The 23,905-nt window shown below is 32.8% G+C and overlaps 1 protein-coding gene across 15 annotated transcripts in view; it reads left to right on the top strand.

Annotated features, from left to right (window-relative positions):
- Nucleotides 1-23,905, top strand: part of LRRC7 (leucine rich repeat containing 7) — a 499,495-nt gene that overhangs the window by 246,129 nt on the left and 229,461 nt on the right. For all 15 annotated transcript variants that reach the window (XM_028489260.2, XM_028489268.2, XM_028489261.2 and 12 more), the window contains 2 exons: nt 1,747-1,836; nt 5,684-5,740. In XM_028489260.2, the coding sequence (XP_028345061.2) occupies nt 1,747-1,836; nt 5,684-5,740 (147 nt within the window). The remainder of the gene's footprint in view (nt 1-1,746; nt 1,837-5,683; nt 5,741-23,905) is intronic.

Raw genomic sequence — 23,905 nt, 5'->3', positions numbered from 1 at the left:
TTCTCCATAGTGGCTGTATCAATTTACATTCCCACCAACAGTGCAAGAGGGTTCCCTTTTCTCCACACCCTCTCCAGCATTTATTGTTTGTAGATTTTTTGATGATGGCCATTCTGACTGGTGTGAGGTGATACCTCATTGTAGTTTTGCTTTGCATTTCTCTAATGATTAGTGATGTTTAACATTCTTTCGTGTGTTTGTTGGCGATCTGTACATCTTCTTTGGAGAAATGTCTATTTAGGTCTTCCACCCATTTTTGGATTGGGTTGTTTGTTTTTTTGATACTGAGTTGCATGAGCTGCTTGTAAATTTTGGAGGTTAATCCTTTGTCAGTTGCTTCATTTGCAAATATTTTTTCCCATTCTGAGGGTTGTCTTTTCATCTTGTTTATGGTTTCCTTTGCTGTGCAAAAGCTTTTAAGTTTCATTAGGTCCCATTTGTTTATTTTTGTTTTTATTTCCATTTCTCCAGGAGGTGGGTCAAAAAGGATCTTGCTGTGATTTATGTCATAGAGTGTTCTACTATACTCTTTTATATACATAAAACATTTCATAACCAAAGATTTGTCAGAGGAAGAGAAACCGTGCAATGAAACTCAGATATAGTGTTCCAGGAGTAGGGGGAAGAGCAGGAAGAGTTTTTAGAAGTCCAGAAGGAGAGAACAATCAGTGATGGCAACTGTTGCTAGGCAGTGTGGGTTAGGAAATGAAATGAAGTTAGTGGAATTAGGACTTAAGAGCCTTTGGTGAGTGCAGTTTCAGTAATAGAGTTAGGGTAGATGCCAGAAAGCAATAGCTTCAGGAGTAAAGTAAAAAGTAGTGAGTAGAGGCAGCTCTTTAAATAATTTTGTCAGTAAATTCAAGGAAGGAGATAGGTTGGAATTTTAGGGGAAGGCGGATTTGAACAGTATTTAGAAGTATTTTGTGAAAGAACATGGTCTTGTCTAAAGCCTAGATAAAGACATTAAAATTTTTAAGTAGAAATTTAATTATTTAAAAAAATATATCCTTTTAAGAAAAATCCTGGAGTTAAATCTTTTTGGTAAAACTGATTTAAACATTTCAAATAATTGTTTTATCTAACTAGTAAGATTTTCCCGTAGGATATTTTCTCAACTCTTTAAATGCTTCTTAAAGTCTTTAGGATTCGGTTTAATTACTGTGACAATGTTCTTATTCAATGCACATGAATTAGATCAATTTGAATTATAATGTACATGTATGTTGGGCCTGCATTAAATAAATTATCAGTTAAAGGGACAAAATACTCCTTCCCTTTTCATGTTGGGCAGCTTTAGTCATCATTGTCACAAACTGTAGACAAATTTTAATGATTAACTGAATGAGTAGATAGCATCGCCTGACTATATATGTGAATATGCTATTGAGAAAGAACATTAAATTTAAAATTACAAAACATGTCATACAACTTGAGATTTCCATAAAAATATCTCACTGGTGTGCATAAGGTTAGGGCAACAGTTAGAAATTATGTCTCTGACTTTGGCAATGACATAAATCTCAGCATAGGAAAGCAGTGTGGAGGTGGGTGAATGCCAATTTATTTAAATAACAGGCAAAATTTTCAAGCTGTAACAACATGCTCAGTAAATTCTTCCATTACTGTGATACCAAAGGAGAGTTGAAAATGTATTACACTTCTATTTTTTCTCCTTAGAGATATATATTTTTGTTCTGTTTCTATGGCAACATCTATGCAATGACTAAACCTTTAACTCCTTTCTAGACTCCCTGATGGCTTCACACAGCTTCTAAACCTGACCCAGCTCTACCTGAATGATGCCTTTCTTGAATTTCTTCCAGCCAATTTTGGAAGGTAAGAATAAGAAGTTTAAACGATACAATTTTCTTTCACTTTAGGTAAGTACTGTACCAACACCAGTAGGTGAGGCTTCAAAAGTGACCATTGGAATTAAAGACACCCTCATTCTTGTCCAGTAAATGAGACCATGTCAATTAATGAAACATTTTGCAAAAAATAAAATTAGCTCTTTACATGTCATTAATAATCAAATTCCAGATGAATTAAAGAGTTAAATGTAAAAAAATAAAATCAGAAATGATCTGGAAAAATATGCACATGAATATTTTTGACTCTTGGGTTGGAAAATACCTTTATAGCATAGAAACAAAAGAAAATATCATAAATGGATAGATTTGAATTTGTAAAATTCTTTTAAAATAAAATAATATTAGAAAATATTTTTTAAATTAAGGTAATACAATAAATAGGAAAATATTTCCACCAAATATGGAAAGTAAATTATATCCTTAACTTATAAAGAATTCTTACAAATGAATATGAAGTTAAAGTTCTCATTAGAAAAAAATGGGTAAATGACACATACTGGCAGTTCATAATAAATGTACAAATTGGCAACACAAAAAATGTTTATCATCATAAATAATAAAAATAGTACAAATTAATATGAAAACAAAGGGCCTTTGTGCTCTAGCATGTTATAAAAAGTGTAAAGCTGTTTATAGACTATGAGGAAAGAGATAGCCTCACACTGCTGCTGAAACTGCAGAATGTTATATACTCCTTGCAGGGCAGTGTGCTTTAAAAGATTTGAAAATATTTACAACCACTGCCTTTGTAATTCATTTCTAGAAATGCATCATATCATCATGTGTCACACTAGGATTTATGGACAAGGATGTTTATCATTATTTACAATATGAAAAATATGGAAGCACACATCCATCTAGGAGATTGGTTGAACATATTATGGTACATCCCTATGACAATACCATGTAGCAATTAATAATCTTACCTAGAGGAATATCTTTTAATTCCTATGATGTTATGTTCAAAGCATATCATAGCTATATATAAACCGTGTTTTCCATACTAATATGAATGTACATGAAATAAAAGACTGTTTCCTTGGAAGTGAAATTATGGATGATTTTTATTTTCATCTTTATATTTTCAATGTTTTCTAGATGTTCTAGAGTGAACTTTTTTCTTTCAGTTTTATTGAGATATAATTGACACATAGCACTATGAGTTTAAGGTATATAACATAGTAATGACAAATTTATTACAAAATGATTAGGACAATAAATTTTCGTTAACATCCATTACCTCATATAATTACAAATAAAAAGTTTTTTGTCTTGTGATGAGAATTTTTAGAATTTACTCTCTTAGGAGCTTTCAAATACACTATGTGCCATATAGCAGTGTTAACTATAGTAATACTGTTGTGCATTACATCCCCAGTACTTATTTATCCTATAACTGTAAAGTTGTACCATTTGACTACCTTCATCCAGTTCTCCCCACCCCACCCCTTCCTCTAGTAACCACAAATCTGATCTCTTTTTCTATGAGGATTTTTTTTCTTTTTAGATTTCACATGTAAGTGAGATCATGCAGTATTTGTCTTTCTCTGCCCAACTTATTTCACTCAGCATAATGCCCTCAAGGTCCATCCATGTTGTTGCAAATGGCAGGACTTTCTTCTTTTTTATGGCTTTATATATATATATATATATATATATATATATATATATATATATATATACACACATATATATATACACATATATATATATACACACACACACATGCATACATATATATGCACACATTTTCTTTATCCATTTATCTGTCAATGGAAACTTTGTCTCCATGTCTTGGCTATTTTAAATATAAAAGATATATCTTGAAAGTTAAGACGTTTTAAGTTTATTGTTAACTGCATTTTTCTAAATGATCATCTTTAAAATTGTTCAAACAACTGACTGAGTATAATGACACCAATCTGTTGGCAGAAACTAATATATGACATTAAGAAGAACCCAGTGGAATAATGAAGTCCCTTAACAGGTAGCAGCCTCCATTTGCATACAGAAATCACCTCGAAAGTTTTTTCCAAATTCCCTTACTTTTGTAGATCATGATTTCACAATACCTACGAACACCATACACTTGGACAGTTCTGAAAATTCACAGATATTCAAAAGAGCATTTGCCTAGTTTCTACATGAATTGATACTTCACCATTTGTCCACATAAAGTAGATTTTCTTTCTGGTACTGATGACAACACTACAAATATACCTTTGGTTTATTAAATCAGGAAATGTTTATCTCCCTAAGACACACTTTTTTGTCTTGCATTTCGTCAGTTCTTTTTTACTAGTCCTAATATAGGGGAAGAAATGTGGGCAAACAGATAACATAATACCAAAACCCAAACCACTTAGAAATTAGAATTCAATTTTATGTGAATTGTCTGCCAAAAAAATGCTCTATTTTATTATTGTAATCTAAAAAGCTCTATAACTTTCAGCTGGATAATTTAACAAAAGAATGTTTTAAGATACTTTCCAAAACCTGAGATTTAGTGCCCCTAAAGGTCAAACTAAGTCATAAAATATTATTACAATAGTACAAATATTAAGAAGATTTGAGATATATAAACGTTTAAGAAACTTCTTTTACTAGTGATATACCCATGCTCTGAAGAACTAAATCACTTTATTTCAAATAAAGATTGAATTATAAGATTAAAATTAAATTGGAAATTTGGTAGAACTCAAAACAAAAAGGAAAGGAGAAGGGAACTAGTTGAATATCTAAAAGCACAGTAAATATGGGACCTTGTAGGTGAATTGTATAGTTCAAATAGTGAAATATTCCCACATCACTAAGGATTTGGATAATTCAATTAATATTTGTCCTAAAGTAGCCTCAACTGAGTACATTTTAAACCTCAGTATAGGCATTAGTAACAATAGCATGTCCCAGATTGCAAACACTAACAAATACTTAAATATGAAATGCATTTCTAATTACAAATGTTATGCAAGCAACAGAAACTGTGAACACGTCTCATCCCCTTCACAAGATTATCCCAACTCCAGTACTGTCATAGGATAGATGATACTATAAATTTTTAAATGTGCATCCACTTGAAATGTTCAGATGTTAATCTCAGAGTCAATTAAATGTGGTATATTATAGCACTTTTTCCATTTTTCAATTAAAGATAATAGTAATAACCTAACACATACTAAAACTTATGGTGTGCCAGGCATTATGCTTTACATGTGTGACATCATTTAATATTCAAAACCCTATAAATTTTGTACTATTATCACATACTCATTATAGATGAGGAAACTGGAGTTATAAGGAGTTAATTAATTTGCCCAGTGTCACACAGCAAAAAACAGATAGGATATGAAAGAGTCTGAATTTTACCCAGATCTGTCTGACCACAAATCTCAAGCTTTTAACCACTATGCTATATTATTTGCTTTACAAATTCATTTATTGTCTCTTGAGGGGAAGTATCACCATGTTTCAGTGAATGCAGCATCTAGTATTTAGTAGATATTCAATAATCTGTTGAATGCATACAATCAAACAACAGTGAATATAATTTTATAAAACATAGGAGATTTAGATGACTTGGTCTCAATGATATCTTTGAAAGAACTTTATTTTTAGGAAAGGGATATTTGTTATTCTCCAATGTTGATACAACCCTACTCATAACCAATTTGCATAATTCTTAAAAATCTGTAACCTTGGTATGTAATGTTTGGACATAGTTGTTTGGATAGTAAAGTAACAGTTTACTTTACCATAAGAATATTGTTTTATAGAGAAATATTAAGAAGCAATTTTTAAATTAATTTCTACAGACTTGCCAAATTGCGAATATTGGAGTTAAGAGAAAATCACTTGAAAACTCTACCAAAGTAAGTGACTGAGTATTTTCTAAATTTGAACTGTGATTTTTCACTAGTGGGAAAAAGATAGCTCTTTTTATCTTGGCTATGCCTTGTCATTATGATTGAGTTAATTTTTCTACAAGTTTTTTCTAGAGGCTAAAAAGTACAGTGTATTATAAGAGATTCATATTAAGAATGTACCTGCTTTATAAAATTGTGTAATTACAAGTAAATGTGGGAAGAGTCCATTCAAGATACTTCTCATAGCTGAACATACACACCAGGAAGTTACTGCATTGAAACTTAAGAAACTGACATTTTTATAGCCCCCAAACAATCAACCATTTCAAAAGGTTTAAACTAATAGAATGCTTAACATTTCAAGTTAATTTATGGTTTCAGATAATTTTCAGTTTTTAAATAAAAAATATACAAAAATATTTCATAAAAATGATTAAAATGTTTCTAGAGATCCTAAAATGATTTGGCAGAAAATTTATATTTATACATTCTTTCAAACTGTACCTTTTTAATAGTCTGTTTAAAATCTGGTTTACATAAAAATACAGAATATTTTTATGTAAAAACTAATCTCCAACATTTTATTCAATGTTTAGTTTAATAAAATTGTTTCATCCTGCTTTGCCTTATTTATGTCTAATGATAGAATTTTGTGCTGTACAGAAAAAAATATCTTTGAAAGTCAAAAATTATTTAAAGTGGGGATTTTTTTACTCAAATAAATAATTATGACTTGTACATGTTACAGTTAAAATATTGAAAGTACTATGTTGCTATTTTAACCCTCCTGCAGTATTGCTGAAAAATATTGAGTACAGTGATTAATTTATGAAACATATCAGCAGGATTTAGAGACCTTTCGTCTGCTGAACCAAAACTTAATTTTATTTTTTTCTTTTTATATTCCTTCTCTAAGCAAACTACACTGAATTTCATTGATTTTTTTCAGCCAGTATATCAATACAATACTCTCAAGTACACTATGTTACATAGATATGTATGAAAATTCTGTCAGGGCAATATAAAGCGTTCAATAATTATACGGATTTAATTTAAATATATACATAGAGATAAAACATCTATTCATTCCTCCATAAGTGGAAGACAAGGAGAGAACATGAAAAGGAGGAATGTCACCATATCTGGATACCCTGCACTTTTGAGTGGTCTTTCTCTAAGCCAAAGCACTATGCATAGTCTTGGAAGGCACTTCTTCCACGTTGGGGGCACAAACAGAAATGCGAATATGGTTGAAAGTGTTACTTGTTCAGCATTAATCTACTGCAAATGCATTTCCATCCCCCATGTTTTAAATGTCTACATTTAAAGTAGAGTGGAAACAAGGCTAATTACACACTAAACTACGGTGAAAGAGCAATTGTCTCCTTCACCTAAACATGAACATTTGGGTCAAAGAGAGAATATTGATGGTGTGGAGGAGAATCCTTTCTCCTCTGCTCTTAAATAACAGTTTTGATATGAAATAAAAAATAAATCTGACACAGGTTGTCAGGTTTTTTAAATATGTATTTTTAAAATATAAATTTTAAATATAAAGCCTGACCATAGATGGGTAATATGGACTTTATATGAGATAGATGTGTGAACAGTTCAGAGTAATGAGTAACAATACTCATAATTGGTGCATGGGTATTCTGTAGGCTGTGACACAGTGGCCCCGTATGAAACAGAATTCAAATAAGTAGAATAATATGCATTTAACTTTGTTTGGCATTTTTAAAAAAATTTGTAAAGATGTGTGGAAATGACACGGGGTCTCCTTGGTAGACTGTTATATTTGTACAATTTGTATAGCTGTTATAGTTTTTACATTTAAAAAATCTGCAAAACTATTTTCATTCTAGTATGCTTATTTTTTACCTTATAGACAAAAATCAAAAGAACCAAGGACATGCATAATATATGGTGAACTTTATCCTAGTTTTGATGTCTATAAAAATGAGAATTGCAGAAAGTTCTGTCGTGAATAAAGATAAACTCTGTTTTTACTATGTATTATACGTAGTACCTTCTGATCACCAATCTAGACCTGTAATAGAGAGATATATGAGAGCTTTCTACTATCCTTTATTTTTACACTTCTAATGAAAATAAAGGAAGAAAGATAGTTTTAGGAAAAACAATTTTAGCTTTTTAATAATTACTCCAAGAAGAGATAGCTCGTGATTTCCTCCTGGACACAAACAAGATGTCAAATCTTTAGCGGGTCCTCAGTGGTTTTCTCTTCTTTTCATCTTCTGTCTTAAAGTCTAAATGCCTGGCAAGCTATGAAAAATGTAAAAATGTGAAGAATTATGATATAACATACATTAAAATGTCTGTTTTTAAAGTAAACTGATAGAGACATTTTGATATGTGCAGATTCTAGGACAAATTCTTTCTGTTATTAAATAGAATTTAGTATTATCAATTTTTTCACACTGTTCCTTTCCTAAGGTACACATTTGCTTAAAACTCATTGACACAGTCATTCTTGATTGTGTGTAATAATTGAGGACATTGAATATCTGGAAAAAAACTAGATAACCAAAAAGAAAAAACCTTTAACTTCTATGATAAAATTTGTCCTCATAGAAGAATTATCCTCTTAATTAATTTTGAAGGGTAGTCCAAAAATGAATTTGTTCCCATTTTGGAGCTTTTGCACTAACTGTTTCTCTCTGGAATTCTCTTACCTCAAATCTTTTCAGGCTAGAGCTTCCTTAGGATTCCTATCTTTCTTCAAATGGTGCCTTCTTGGAGGCTTTCCCCGATCACATCATATAAGGTTTCTCCCCCTTAGCCTTTATACCATTTCACTCTTCCATTTGATTTTTCACACTATGATTCTCTAAATTGTATTGACTTTTTGTTTGCTTGGAGATGATCTCCTCAGGAGAACATTAAGTTCTGTTCAGAAAAGGAATTTTTTCTGTTTTGTCACTGCTGAATCTCCCATGCCTAAAGCAGTGCCCAGAATATAGGGGAGCACTCAATAAATAAACAAGAATGCTGATATATTGATTCACAATGAGAAATATCTGTCATGTGACCTGGACATTTTGTGTCACTTGATTATTTTTTCCCATAGAAAATTATACAGGATACAAAATATTAAAATAAGATGAGTCTTTGGTGAGCATCATGAAGGCAAAAAGGAATAAATGGTTAGTGGATTCTCAATGGCTGATAGCTGAGCCTTGAATTTTAAACCTACACACACACACACACACACACACACACACACACTCTCTCTCTCTCTCTCTCTCTCTCTCTCTCTCTCTCTCTCTCTCTCTCTCTCTCTCTCCTTCAGGTGGTTTCAAGTTACATATAATAACCAAGTCATGACAAGGGAAGAAAATGATTTCAAATTAAGGCAATTAATATTTATAACAACTAAAGAAAATCCAAAAGTAGTATGACTTATTTCTTTGACTTTGTCTTTAAAAAGTGATACATTTAGTTAAGAAACATATGTCAAGATAAAAATAAAGGGATAAGAAAATATTTTAAAATGAAATTGAGGAACCATTTCCATGGAAGTAGCGTAACAGCATACAAATGGTTAGTAATAATGGTGGGTTTTATCATTAAATAAAAATTTTCCATTTTTATGAGAATTTTTCTAAAACCTTAAAGTTAAGATATGGCCTGTCCATTGATAACATTATGACTGTGACTTTGTTTCAAATTGAGCCAAAATATGATGTTGTGTAAATTTGTCCGTGATAATTATAAAAATATGAAATAATATGAAGAAAGGAAACACAGGTTAAGCTAATATTAATGTTTATATTTGCCCTGCCACCTGGGAACACAAGGCATGAAATGTGATTCCTTGATCTGCTGTCATAATAGAATGACTAAGAGAGGAATATTTCAAACATGTTGCAGTGGAATTGCTGGGGAAATATCAATAAGTAAGTAAACCCTGGTGAACAAACCCAAAAAGGGAAAAATGGATGAACTTGGTGGATAAGGAACTCTAAGAGTTGTTAGAAGAAGGGATTCAATTAGAGAAATGATAAGTCTGAAGTAGCAATGACTTCTTTTTGATCCTAGACTCTTTGTGAAGCTGGAAAAAGCTATGGAATCCAGAAACATATTAATTGTAAAATCCGAATTGTCTCTATTTCCAATATATTCATAGCCCATTGTGAGTTTTCACATTTTTATTTTCACCCAGACGTAGATTTTGCTTTTTATGTAAAATAAGCCATGTCAAAATACCTAGTATACTATGACAGAGCACCAAAAAGAGGGCCCTCTCAATTTTAAAGGACCAAATTTGTTGAGTGGATTATTTTAATCATATAACTGTTTCTAGTATATTCACTCAAAAGATAACATTTTATTGAGCAAATTTTCTTTGGGGTTATTAATAGAATTCTATTTCACTATCATCTATGACAATTTTTGCACTCTCCATAGAAAAAGATCATTAAGGAATAATTGAAAGGAAAACTTTCCAAGTATAAGCATGAATGATACTTTGAAACTACTAGGCTATGTAGGCTTGAAAACTAGTAAATGATGTATCTATTATTTACATGATTTTATTCCTTGAGCATCATTGCTTTTATTGTGTTCCCCCCTACCCAAAGACAAAGGTTCAGAAACTCTACAGTATTCCCCCTCTGTGAATGTCTAAAGACACACACACAACACACATATTCACAGAAGGCACAGAAGCATAGTACATTATCTGGAAATACTCTAAGAAAAAGATCCCCTTGAATTATGAATATAAATTGAAACCAGACATACATTAAAGCACTGTTAATGAGAGACACTAGATCATGAAAGTTAAGAAAAGACGGAGGGAATGTTTCAGACTGAAGAAGACTAAAGAGGCATTATAACTAAAAGCAGTGTTTCTGAATTGATTTTTCTGCTATTAAAAAAAAAATTATTGGGACACCTGGCAAAACTTGCAAAACTTGGGTAGGGTCTGATGATTAGATGGTAGCAGTGTATCAATGTTAATTTCCTAATTTGGATGGTTGCTTTGGTTTGGAAGGAGAATGTTCTTGTTTGTAAGAAATACACACTAAAGTACTGGGGAATGATGGGGCACCAGGTTTGCAATTTACCATCGAGTAGTTCAGAAAAGTTATTTGTATAGTACTTGGAAGCTTTTTATAATTTTTTGCATTGTTTCAACATAAAAACATTTTAAAAAGCTATTTTCATACAAAAATTCTTTAAAAATTAAAAAAGAAACGCTATTAACACAAGAAAATTATCAGCTTTATGTCTAAAATGCTTGTAGATATAGAGGGCCGGGGAGAGTATGTATTTATGTACTAAGATGCTTAACTATTTATAAAAATGAGAATTTCAGTGATAGAGGTTTTATATATGTGAATAATATATATATTGTGGATTTTTTCCTATCCTGAATGGCAATAAATACTCCATATTCATAATTTCCACTCAAATTTCTGTTTATTTGCAAATAACATGTTTTTAGTTTTCATATAAGTTCATTTATATTTTTTTAAATAAGATTACTCTTTAGGCAGACTTACAAAAATATAATGTATTTGTCAAGTTTTCTTTTTTAAAACCTCTCTTCCTTTATTATCTATTTTCCTACCAATTATCATTGTCAGCATAATGAAGAAAAAGTTATAAAATAATATGTATTCTGAACTGGACAGGTGTGACTAAGTCATTTTCTATTCTCATTTCAGTGTCCTATTAATGAATTTATCTCATTTGGCATTACTGTACTGGTTACTACAATGAAATACATCAATAGTTTCCTTAGTGCTATTCTAACAAAAAATTCCTTTGTCAGGCACAGCTTACAGAATAGCTTTTTGATGTTTCTATTAACTGTTTTTGTGAATGTAATACATAATTGGATACAATGTGTTTTTATAATGAAATTACCTTATGCTTTTACGAATGAATATCAATTTACAAGGTATGGTGTTTTGTTACACCCATGGTACCCTCCCGCTCTGGGTTTTCTTTATCAAAGGTGATAATGTGACAAGCTAGCTAATCAAGGGTAACCATATTTGTGCCCTCTGGCTTTAGAGAATTGCACTTAGAACTAGGATTTTTTTTTTACTTCTTCTCACAGGGTCTTATATTTTAAATTCAAATGAAATAAGTGATAATTATGACATGTTATATTTAAAAGCATTCAACAAATTATAATGCATTTTAACAATATAATTATTAGATTCCCTTCTAAAATATCAAACATATGCTTTCCAACGATTCACAAAAGAAAAGAGTGTGAGCTCACTAACATGTGAGCTAATTATATCTCTCTTTAACCTTGTATTTTCAACATAAAATTAAGATTGAGAGTATTATGGTTAGCTAAGGTTGTGTCGAGTCCAGTGAGGAGTTAGGGGGAGGGCACAAAAACCACATAAAACCATGGGATCAAATTGCTCTTTTCAGAATACTTCAATCAATAGCCACTCTGATCCCTGATGATTAAATTTACCAAAAGATGAAAATGGCCTGGTATAATAGCGAGGTTGAAAGTGCTATGACTTCAGTTTCATAAGATCTCAAGGCTTAGTCTCTCATGGAACAATTAGCCTATACTTAGTTCTATTTCACCTAAGAAGAGCCAGAATGTACTTGAATGAGGATATACTTTGCAGTCAGACAAACCTGGACTTGTATTCAGGCCCTTGCTTCTTGTTTATGAATTATTTAACTTCTTTGAACTTCAGTGTCTTTATTTTAAAAGAATATTGGGTGGTCATTGCCTTCTTTAAACTGTGAAATATATTTTGCATAATAGTTGATGAAAATGAGTCATGATTATTTAGAACCAGAAAAGCATTTAAACAAAAGTGTGTTCTATGGTACTTAGACAACTTAAGAGCATTCAAGGAAAGATTAGCATAAATGACATGGAAAGACAACCCTAAGAATGGGAGAAAAATATTTGCAAATGAAGCTACTAATCAATTCTTAAAGACTATTTTTTTTTTCTTTTTAAGGTTTGTAGTTTCTTTGGGTGAATTGAACTCAGCTAGTAAAAAACATGATAAAAAATAAATAAAAACTCTCAACAAGAACTGAGAGGAACATATTCAACATTTGCAGATTTGCAAATTCAAACAATTAAATGTGGATGATTGCTCTCCCCTTTATGAAAAAATGTAATATCTTTACTAAAGATATAATATATTCTGAACTTTACATTAGTGTTGATCTTGGTCTCAGAGTCTTGTGAAAATATACAAAGACACAAAGGACCTAGCTAACAGACTACTCCTGTGATCTCAGATACAGTGAATTGCACACATTTACTTGATTTCAAATTCCATATTCCAATAGCCAAATCTCAAATGGAATATTCACCACATATCAAAACTGAAATCACCTTCAACTCTCTTCTCCACTCACCACTCCAAGAAAAACCAAATCGAACCAAACCAAACCAAACAGAAATCCCAGGCATCTTATTATATACTGCCTAGTGACAGTACCATCCACCTAATTACAGAAATTAGAAATCTCAATTCTATTTTCCTCTCCTACTACCCCCAAATCCCCTGTCCATCAACTTATGCCACATCTAAACACTCTTCTCTACCTTCTGTCATTGCCCTACTTGAGGTCTTTAATATTACCTGTCTTAGCCTGCAGTAACTCCTCATTCTTCCTATCTCCTCCATTGGAATCCATCTCCTTATTCTTCTCAGAGTTTTCTTACTAAAATACACCATGACACATGTCAATGTAAAAATTCACAATGAGGGGCTTCCCTGGTGGCGCAGTGGTTGAGAGTCCACCTGCCGATGCAGGAGACACGGGTTCGTGCCCCGGTCCGGGAGGATCCCACATGCCGCGCAGTGGCTGGGCCCGTGAGCCATGGCCGCTGAGCCTGCGCGTTTGGAGCCTGTGCTCCGCAACGGGAGAGACCACAACAGTGAGAGGCCCGCGTACCACAAAAAACAAAAACAACAACAACAAAAAACTCACAATGACTGCCCACAGCTTGCAGAACACAAACATGTCAAGACACTTCACAGCTTAGAGTCAACATTTCCAGTGTCATTATCTTTCAACATTCACCATCCAACAGGGTCTCTCTGCTATATACAGTATACAATGCACCTTTGTATCTCCAGGCATCTTTCTTAGAACCTTCCCTTTTTCTCTCTGAAAAACTCTAAATCATCCCTTAATTTTCCCATCACTTTTGCTGTGAAATTAGCCATGGATTCTGCATTCAGAGTGGTAGCTTAGAAACTCTGCTAGAGTTTTTTCAAGGCAGAGTTTCACAGGAATTTTGATCTGATTATAGTTTGACTCAGGAATCTAATAAGCTTCATTTTGTGAGAGATATTTTGTCATCTTGACTATGTTATTTGAAGCTCCAACCCCAAAGTCCAACTCTCAAGGAAGCAACTGCTGAGCAGCATGGTTTTTTCTTTCCAATTACTAATTTTGGGATGGAACAGTTTCAGCAACAGTGGACACTCAAGAGGAAATGGTGAATTGATTTTCACTAGGGTCCTTCTCTGGTATTTTAGAAAGTGCATGAAAAAACTAATCGTTAGGAGATATGTTTTATTCCAGTATTTGAAAAGCTTTCCCTGCCACCTGTTTCGATTTTCACTTTTAAAAGACTCTTGATGAGTAAACAACAAACTATTACTGATAATTTGCTCAATAGGACACATGAAAACAAGTGAAATATATCTAACTCTCCATAGATTTTCTGCTTTCTTCTTGCCTCCACTCTTCTCTCTACTCAAGACAGGGTTAATTCAGGTCTTTCCATATGCAAAATACATCCTAAAAAAAGCTTGATTTCCTGCTGAACAGATGAAAGAGAAATATTTCTAAGTTGCTATAGTTTTCCACAGTTTCTGTGACATTTAAGATCAATACCTGAGCAATATTAAAAATAAACATTCACATAAGATATTAACTTCATGACATTAATTTCCTTGCATGTATATTTTGCACTTCCTTTTAGTAATATGAGATTTTAGTTTGCCCTTTTATGACTTTAAAAAACTGAATTCTTCCTTGTCAAACTTACTATTCCATTATGTTTAGTTTTACATTATCTATATTCAAAATGATCCCAAACCTTTACCTAACTACACTGTATTTCTATTCAATTTCTCTTTATAGTTAAGCTTAATTCAGTACATTAAAAGTACTTTTGTTAACATTTAGTACATAATAATAATCTTTTCTAGTTATAAAGTAAATGCTGTATAATTTTATAAGTAAGATTAGAAATAAAATTAATCAGATTAAAGCACTGTGACTCTTATCAAGCATTAGCTGTTCAGATTTATGTTTGTTCTATAAAGATGGGGTAGAAAATATGCTACATGAAGTGGTTAAAAAGTAAGAATAACACATCTCTATTAAGAAATGTTCAATAGCAACTTAGATAAATAAATTGTGTGTTTAAGTTACATTAAAGCTATTGACTCTTCTGATTATCATAAAACATTTCTAAATTAAACAGATTTCTAGAGGAAGAAGTTTTATTTTGATTAAATATCTCATGAAATTTTAAAAGCAAAAGTAAAAACATTTCTTATACTAAATAGAATCTTAAAGGGCATCTCTTTAAATATTACATCCAACTAAGTAGAAATACATTTTAAAATATACTTAACATACTTTAGTTTTATAAAAGAAAGATCTCATAACTCAAGGTTTTATTTAAGAGAGAATTTAAAATTTAAAATCTTTGGCTTCCCATTCTTTACAATAATGTCCAAACCACTAAACATGGCATTCAAGACCTTAAACAGCCTGACCCCCAAGTTCCCTCCAATTACTCCCCACTTAATCCCCTAAATATGACTTGCAGGTTTGTGCCTCTGTACACTTACCAATAAATTCTCACTTCACATAATGAACAAGTCAGTTTAAACTTTAATTGAGTATGTACCTAACATGTGTCAGACACTATTCTATGTGCTAGAGGATATGACAATATGAAAATGAACAATAAAGACAGATTCTCTTTTCTTCAAAGACTTTCAAGTCTAATTAAGGGAGACAGATGACAAACACATAAACAAATAAGTGAATAAGACAAGCAATTGCTATAAAGAAAACAGGATGATGTTATAAGAAGTGATTGGATTTTGGGGGGTTTTTTGTTTAATTGGTTGATTGTTGGTTTTTGGATTTTTTTTTATTCTTTGTTTGTTGGCTAGGCTGGTCAGAAAAGACCTTTATGAAAAGGTGGGCTTTGCATGATTTAAATGATGAGAGTAATACAAAGTTCTAGAGGAAGAGCAAAAACAACAACAAGGAACAGCAGGTGTAAAAACACTTGTGATGGGACAAGCCTGATGTGTCAGGAGCAAAAAGGCCAGAGTAGCCAGAACATAATGAGCACAAAGTGAAGGAGTATGAGACGAGGTTGGAGAGACAGGTGGGGCAAAATGATGATGTGCCTTGTGAGCTATGTTTGGAAATTAAGACTTTATTCTAATTGTAATGAAAAGCCATTTGAGGATTTGAGCAAGGGAGAAGTGTGATTTGACCAAACCTTTACAAAGATCTGTCTGGCCACTCTGCAGAGAAGAGGTTCTAGGTGGACAAAACTGAAAAGACACCAATTAGGAGATTATTGCAATAGTGTAGAATAGAAATGACAGTAGCTTTGTCTAGGATTGTACTCTGGAGGTGGTAAATGGTCAGATTGGGGATCCATTTGGAGGTGGAACCTTGCTGATGGAAAGAATCTGTGGTGAGAGGAAAAGTTAAGGATTTAAGGAGGAATTAAGGAGCATTCCCAAAGATTGGGTTTGACTAACAAGGTGACTGGTGGCATAATTTCCTGATGTAGAGAAAATTTGAAGAGGAGCAGATGTGGGGAATCGGAAGTTTGATCTTGGCAAAGAAAAGTTGGAGATGCCTATTAGAACATCAAGTGTAGGCAGTGGAATACATAAACCATATGCTCAGGAAGATAGAGATATAAATTTAAGAGTTATCACTCTATAGATGATATTTTAAAATAAGACATTGGTTGAGTTAACCAATTGAGAGTATAAATAGAGAATTGAGGACAAGAATTAAGTCTAGGACACTTTAATAGTCATAGTTTAAGTATGGAGGGGGATTCTACAGAAGATCCTCAGAATGAACAACCAGAGAGTTAAGAAGGAAACCAAATGTAGGAAGTGCCACAGAAGTCTAGAAAAAAGAGGAAGGGAGGAGTCAATTGTATGAAACACTAGTTGGAGGTCAAGTATGATTGGAACAGAAAACTGAGCATTGGCATTAGCAAGATCTAGGTCATTGATGGGAGCTTGATAAGAACTATTTCAGTAATGCATTATGTGCAGCCTCACTGGAGTGGTTGAGGAGAGAGTAGGGATTAGCAAAAGAAGATAATAAGTACAGATGGTTCCTTCAAGGAGTTTAGTTGCAGAATGAACAGTGAAAAGGTGGCAGTAACTGGCTGGGGGTATGGTGTCAGGAAAAAGATTTGTTAAGAAGGATAACGTTAAAGCATATTTGCAAGATGACGGGAATGATCCAGTAGAAACAAAAGAATTAATAATGCAGGGGAGAAGGAAAATAACTACAAGACTAAATGCTTGAGGAAGTGAGGGAATGGCATGCAGAGCACAAGTGGAGGAAGTGGCTGTAGAAGCAAGGATGCTTCTCACATGGAAACATAAGGGTCCTAGAGAAAATAGATATAAATATAGATAGACTGATGGCTTGGGAGTGGAAAGATAAGAACATTCTCAACTAATTGCTTTGATTTTCTCTATGAGGAATGAAGAAGAGTCATCACCTGAGAGGGAGTAGGGAATAATGGAGATTTGAGGAGGTGACAGAGAGTGTGAAAGAAAAGTCTCGTAGTGAATGGGAAAGTGACTACACTAGGGCAGTGTCATAGAATCATAAATCTGTGTAGAAATAACTGACAGTAACAGTTATATTATTTGCTTACCATATAGTCATACTTCTGTACATTTAGCAGATCTGAGCCCTAATACACTACTAAAAAGAATAAAGGTATTTGCAAGATGAGTGGAGAAAAAAGTAAGTATATGAATATGAGTAGGTTTTTTTTCCATTCTAGAAAAAACACTGATGAAAGAAACTGAAATATATATTCCATTCCCAATAGAAACAGAAATGAAGTAATATTCAGGAATAAATGTAACAAGAAAGACATAATGCTTATGAAAGAAAAATATAAATTCTTATTGAAAGGCATAAAAGCAGATCTGAATGAATGAAAAGACAAATCATTTTTAAATGGGAAGTTTAATATCATAAAAATGTTATTCTCTCAAATTATTATTAATGAAATTCAATATTTCTTATATTGAATAATATAATATATATTTATATATATAATATATTATATTGAATAATATAGTCTTAAAATTTGTATGAGAAAAAAATTATGGATAACAGTCAAGAATGTATAACAAAAAGTATTAATGATGGAAGGACTTAACCTTGTCAAATACTGGAATGTAATATTAACTATTCTTATCAAATAAATATTGTCATAAGATAAAAAGTAAGTCAATGGAATAAACACAAAATCAGAAATAGATCTTAGTATCTATAATAGTTTTAAATGACAAAATGTATTTTAAAGCAGTGGAAAATGGTATATTACATAATAAATGCTACTGGTGCAATTGATAATTCATTTGAAATAAAATGGAGCTAGACTGTATCTATACAGTATATAAAAACTGTTGGTGATTACTTAACTTACAAGGTTATGGCAGTATTGTTTGGAGTAACAAAAAAATGTTGGAAAAATAAAATAAAAATTAACAGAATGAAGGCTGACTAAATAATGGTGCAGAGACATGATAAAGCCATTAAAATGATGATTTCTACAAGTTATTATTGAGGGGGGAAGAAAGATTCAGAAGATGGCATACAGTATAATTTAATTTTTATAAAACAAACAATGCCAACACTTCTTATATTTGTGTGTATTTGTATGTAATTTTATAAGCATCAAGAAAAATATAATAGGCTACATACTAGATTATATATTTGGGTCACTTGAGGCTGGATTCAGGGTGAGAAGTAAGTAAAAGAGTGGAAGGGAAAGGAGGAAAAGACACCAAAAGTAAAAAAAAAAAAAAATTAATTAAAACTGCACTGAAAAAAGCATATATGACAATCACATTTATGAATTTATAAGTGATAGCTTATTTTAACATATATATAAAGCATTTTCAAATATTAAAGAAGTTGAAGAGAACTACAAATTAATTACTTCACTTGTTATCAGCAATTTATGACTCTACATTACAATTTGCCACATCTTCAACAGTGTTGATATTTCTCTAAGTTCATACATAATGTTCTTTGAATAAATTCAGCAAATGGGATTCTTAAACAATATTCAATGGGCACAACTTAATATGACCTGTATCAACATATTGCTTTAGAAAAATGAGAGTGTCAGCAAAAATCTAGCAGTGGGAACATGAGAATTTGCAAATACTCTTTACTGGACTTTGACTCCTAAAATGTAGCAGATTCAATCTACATTATGAGTCCTGCTGAACATGAGAAGCAATTTATCCAATCTAGCTTACAGAGAGCTAAGAGTAGAAATCAGACTAAAGAGGAGGAGCCTAGCAAAAGGTTTGATAAAAGCTAAGTACATCCAAGAAGGCAGAAAATCAAGCTCAAGGGAAGGAAGTATAAAACTGGTAGCCTAGAACTAAAAAATGCAGGCAGTATCCAGCTATCAGTGGAAGTGTCCAACTCATATAGCCATAGCAGAAGAAATTAATCGAGAATCTTAATTCTAGACCAGAGACTCTTTGCTTTATGCCTTATATCATGCAGTGTCAGTGTGTGGTACAGCTAGAAATCATAGGTTTTAGTAGTTCAAAGACAAGAGGCTGTCAGGTCCTACCTGGACTTGATAAAATCAGTTGCTAAAGTCTAGCTTTCTGGAACTTTTTAAAAGTTATCTGACAAATAGGACAGGTTTATCAGGTCAAATTCCTTATAGTTGAGCCTTCTCTATTGAGATAATATTTCATTGTGGAGTTTCAGTAGCTGTGTATGTAGCAGGGCAGTCTCTGGTTTGTCTGCACACAAAGGACACTTTCTACCTTGGATGGTCATTAGTATGTATAACACCTTACAGATTTAACCACAAAAGTATCCTCAGTAAAGAAGTTTTATTTTCTCCCTTCTCATCAATGGCCTAAGGGGATCTATGGCCCAAGATAGTACTGAAACATATTTGCAGTACACCACACAGATCTGAACCCAATCCCCAAGACTAGGCTGAACAGGAAAAAAAAAAAAATGGTAGTAGGTTTTTACATATGACATATAGGCAAAAATAGTGGATGAGATCCCCCAAAGATTGGGCCTCTTTCAGCATAAGTGAAACTATTTTTATAGGAAAGCAAAAATTAAAACAGTATTAAAGCACTGTAGTAAAGAGCTCAGTAAAAGAGTCTAGATTTCCAGATTTCTTCCTGGAAATAATTAGTCCTGTCTAAAGCCTACCAATAACTAATAGTCATGTTACGTTTGGGTGACCATGATGTTAGAGAATTCCAGACAGAACACAGTCTACTGGTCCTGATTTGTAGGAGGTATTGGGAAGACTTTCAGGAAACGTAGTCAACTGAAGATATTGTCAGCTAAAAAGTTCCATCTGGAGAACACTGTTGTAACAATCTTTTAGAGTTGTGACCTATATCCTTTCTGTTCTTAGAAAGAGAGTCTCTTGGAGATGAATTACCATCTACTATTTCAGGGCATCACAAGTACCTTAAAGTCCACAGTTCCAGTGCTGAACTTCACGTTTCCATCACTGTCAGTACTTTTTCCAGTATCCCCAAGCTCATTTAGAAAGAATAGAAATAACATTTTCTAGATCCTGTGAATCATCCTAGGCCTATTTCTTACTCCCACATCCAATCAGTCAACAAATTCTGTCAAATCTGTCTAATTTGCTTATTCATTTCCTTCTGTCTGGAGCTGTCTGTCCCCAGAGCCGTGGCTGGCTCCTCTCTTATCATTCATATCTTAAATCAAATGTCACTTGCCTTAGAACACTTTGATGACCCTTCCATCTAAAGTAGCCTCTCCCATCCCAGCACTTCCCAAAAACCCTGTTTTAATTTCTCTGTAACACTGATTACTATCGCAAATTCTCTTACTTATTACTTGTTTCTCCCCTTTCTAAAATTTCTCCTTGAGAGCAGGAATCTTGCATAGCTTATTCATCACTGAATCTTCACTGCCTTGTACACTTTCCAGTTCATAGTATGCAATTAACATGAATGTACATTTTAAATTCATTCATTATCGAATTCACTCAACAAATACTTATTAAGCACTTGTGTGCCAGGCACTGTGTTAAGCATAGGAGATACGATGGTAGGCAGAAATGAACCCTACCTTTGTACTCATGGATCTTATATTTAATAAAAGAGATAAATACTAATCAAATAATCACATAAATAAATGTAAAATTACAGCTATAAGTAGTGACTTTCATCTGTTTTCCCTTCTCTTTATCTCCATTACCACTGCTTCAGTTTAGGTTATCATGGTCTCATGCCTCAGCTATTAAAATCATCTATTTCCCTGCCTCCACTCTTGCACCCTCCACTATGTTTTTCCAAAACTAAAGTGCAAATATTAACTCATTTTCTACATTAAAATCCTTAATAACTTCAATGGCCTTCAAGAACAAATATCTAAACTCTTTAAGATAATGGCCATTTATGATCTGCCCTTCAACTATCTCTTCTTCCCCTCCTCACACTCTATGCTCCAGTCACCCCTGATTTACACTTTTATCTCTTGGCCTTTATGTATGTTGTTCCTTCTGCCCTGTACATATTTCCCTACTCTTTGATTAAGTGATTCACTTACTTATAATTCAATGGAGATAAACTCCCCCAGAGAGCCCTTTCTGAAGTCATTCAGCCTGGCTCAGCCATCACTTTTCTGTGTTCTCTTAGCAAAGAAAAAAAGGTTATCCTGTTGTGCTATAACTGTTTATTTACTTGCTTGTTTCCCTTGCAGGCCAACGATTTCCTTTGTGGCAAAGTGTCTTTAATATTTCTATCTCCTTTGCCTAGAGCAGTAGCAAGTATGTAGCATAAATGGAAACATGGATGGATGGATGAATGGATGGATAAGTTCCCTTGACAAAATTAAAAATAAAAGTCTAAGGTAATATTCAAAACAGCTTCAAACATGTACTATTAAGAATATGTGTAAACAGTAAGTTAAGCAAAATGAGAAGACAGAGAAATACACAGCAGATGAAGGAGCAAGATAAAAACCCACCAGACCAAACAAATGAAGAGGAAAAAGACAGTCTGCCTGAAAAAAAATTTAGAGTAATGATAGTAAAGATGATCCAAAATCTTGGAAATAGAATGGAGAAAATACAAGAAATGTTTAACAAGGACCTAGAAGAACTAAAGAGCAAATAAGCAATGATGAACAACATAATAAATGAAACTAAAAATTCTCTAGAAGGAATCAATAGCAGAATAACTGAGGCAGAAGAATGGATAAGTGACCTGGAAGATAAAATAGTGGAAATAACTACTTCAGAGCAGAATAAAGAAAAAAGAATGAAAAGAATTGAGAACAGTCTCAGAGACCTCTGGGACAACATTAAGTGCACCAACATTCGAAATATAGGGGTCCTAGAAGAAGAAGAGAAAAAAAAAGGTTTCTGAGAAAATATTTGAAGAGGTTATAGTTGAAAACTTCCCTAATATGGGAATGGAAAGAGTCAGTCAACATTTGAATTATGGGGGTCCCAGAAGAAGAGAAAAAGAAATGGTCTGAGAAAATATTTGAAGAAATTATAGTGGAAAACTTCCTTAACATGGGAAAGGAAATAATCACCCAGATCCAGGAAGAACAGAGAGTCCCATACAGGATAAATCCAAGGAAAAATACACCAAGACACATATTAATCAAACTATCAAAAATTAAATACAAAGAAAAAATATGAAAAGCAGCAAGGGAAAAGTAACAAATAACATACAAGGGAATCCCCATAAGGTTAACAGCTGATCTTTCAGTAGAAACTCTGCAAGCCAGAAGGGAGTGGCAGCACATATTTAAAGTGATGAAAGAGAAAAACCTACAACCAAGATTACTCTACCCAGCAAGGATCTCATTCAGGTTCTACAGAGAAATTAAAACTCTCCAACAAGTAAAAGCTAAGAGAATTCAGCACGACCAAACCAGCTTTACAACAAATGCTAAAGGAACTTCTCTAGGCAGGAACCACAAGAGAAGGAAAAGACCAAAAATAACAAACCCAAAACAATTAAGAAAATTTTAATAGGAACATATATATCGATAACTACCTTAAATGTAAATGGATTAAATGCTCCAACCAAAAGGCATAGACTGGCTGAATAGATACAAAAACAAGACCCATGTATATGCTGTCTACAAGAGACCCACTTCAGACATAGGGACACATACAGACTGAAATTGAGGGGATGGAAAAAGATATTCCATGCAAATGGAAATCAAAAGAAAGCTGAGGTAGCAATTCTCATATCAGACAAAGTAGATTTTAAAATAAAGACTATTACAAGAGAAAAAGAAGGACACGACATAATGATCAAGGGATCAATCCAAGAAGAAGATATAACAACTGTAAATATTTATGCACCCAACATCGGAGTACCTCAGTACTTAAGGCAAATGCTAACAGCCATAAAAGGGGAAATTGACAGTAACACAATCATAGTAGAGGACTCTAACACCCCACTTTCACCAATGGACAGATAATCTGAAATGAATATAAACAAGGAAACACAAGCTTTAAATGATACATTAAACATGATGGACTTAATTGGTATTTATAGGACATTCCATCCAAAAACAACAGAATACGCTTTCTTCTCAAGTGCTCATGGAAAATTCTCCAGGATAGATCATATCTTGGGTCACAAATCAAGCCTTGGTAAATTTAAGAAAATTGAAATCGTATCAATTATCTTTTCCGACCATAACGCTGAGACTAGCTATCAATTACAGGAAAAAAAACTGTAAAAACTACAAACTCATGGAGGCTAAACAATACACTAATAAATAACCAAGAGATCACTGAAGAAATCAAAGAGAAAATTAAAAAATACCTAGAAATGAATGACAATGAAAACACAATGACCCAAAACCTATGGGATG

Source organism: Physeter macrocephalus, chromosome 4 (assembly GCF_002837175.3).
Source record: "Physeter macrocephalus isolate SW-GA chromosome 4, ASM283717v5, whole genome shotgun sequence".
NCBI lineage: Eukaryota > Metazoa > Chordata > Mammalia > Artiodactyla > Physeteridae > Physeter > Physeter macrocephalus.
The sequence above is the reverse complement of the archived record's forward strand: the minus strand, read 5'-3'. Positions and strand labels throughout refer to the sequence as shown.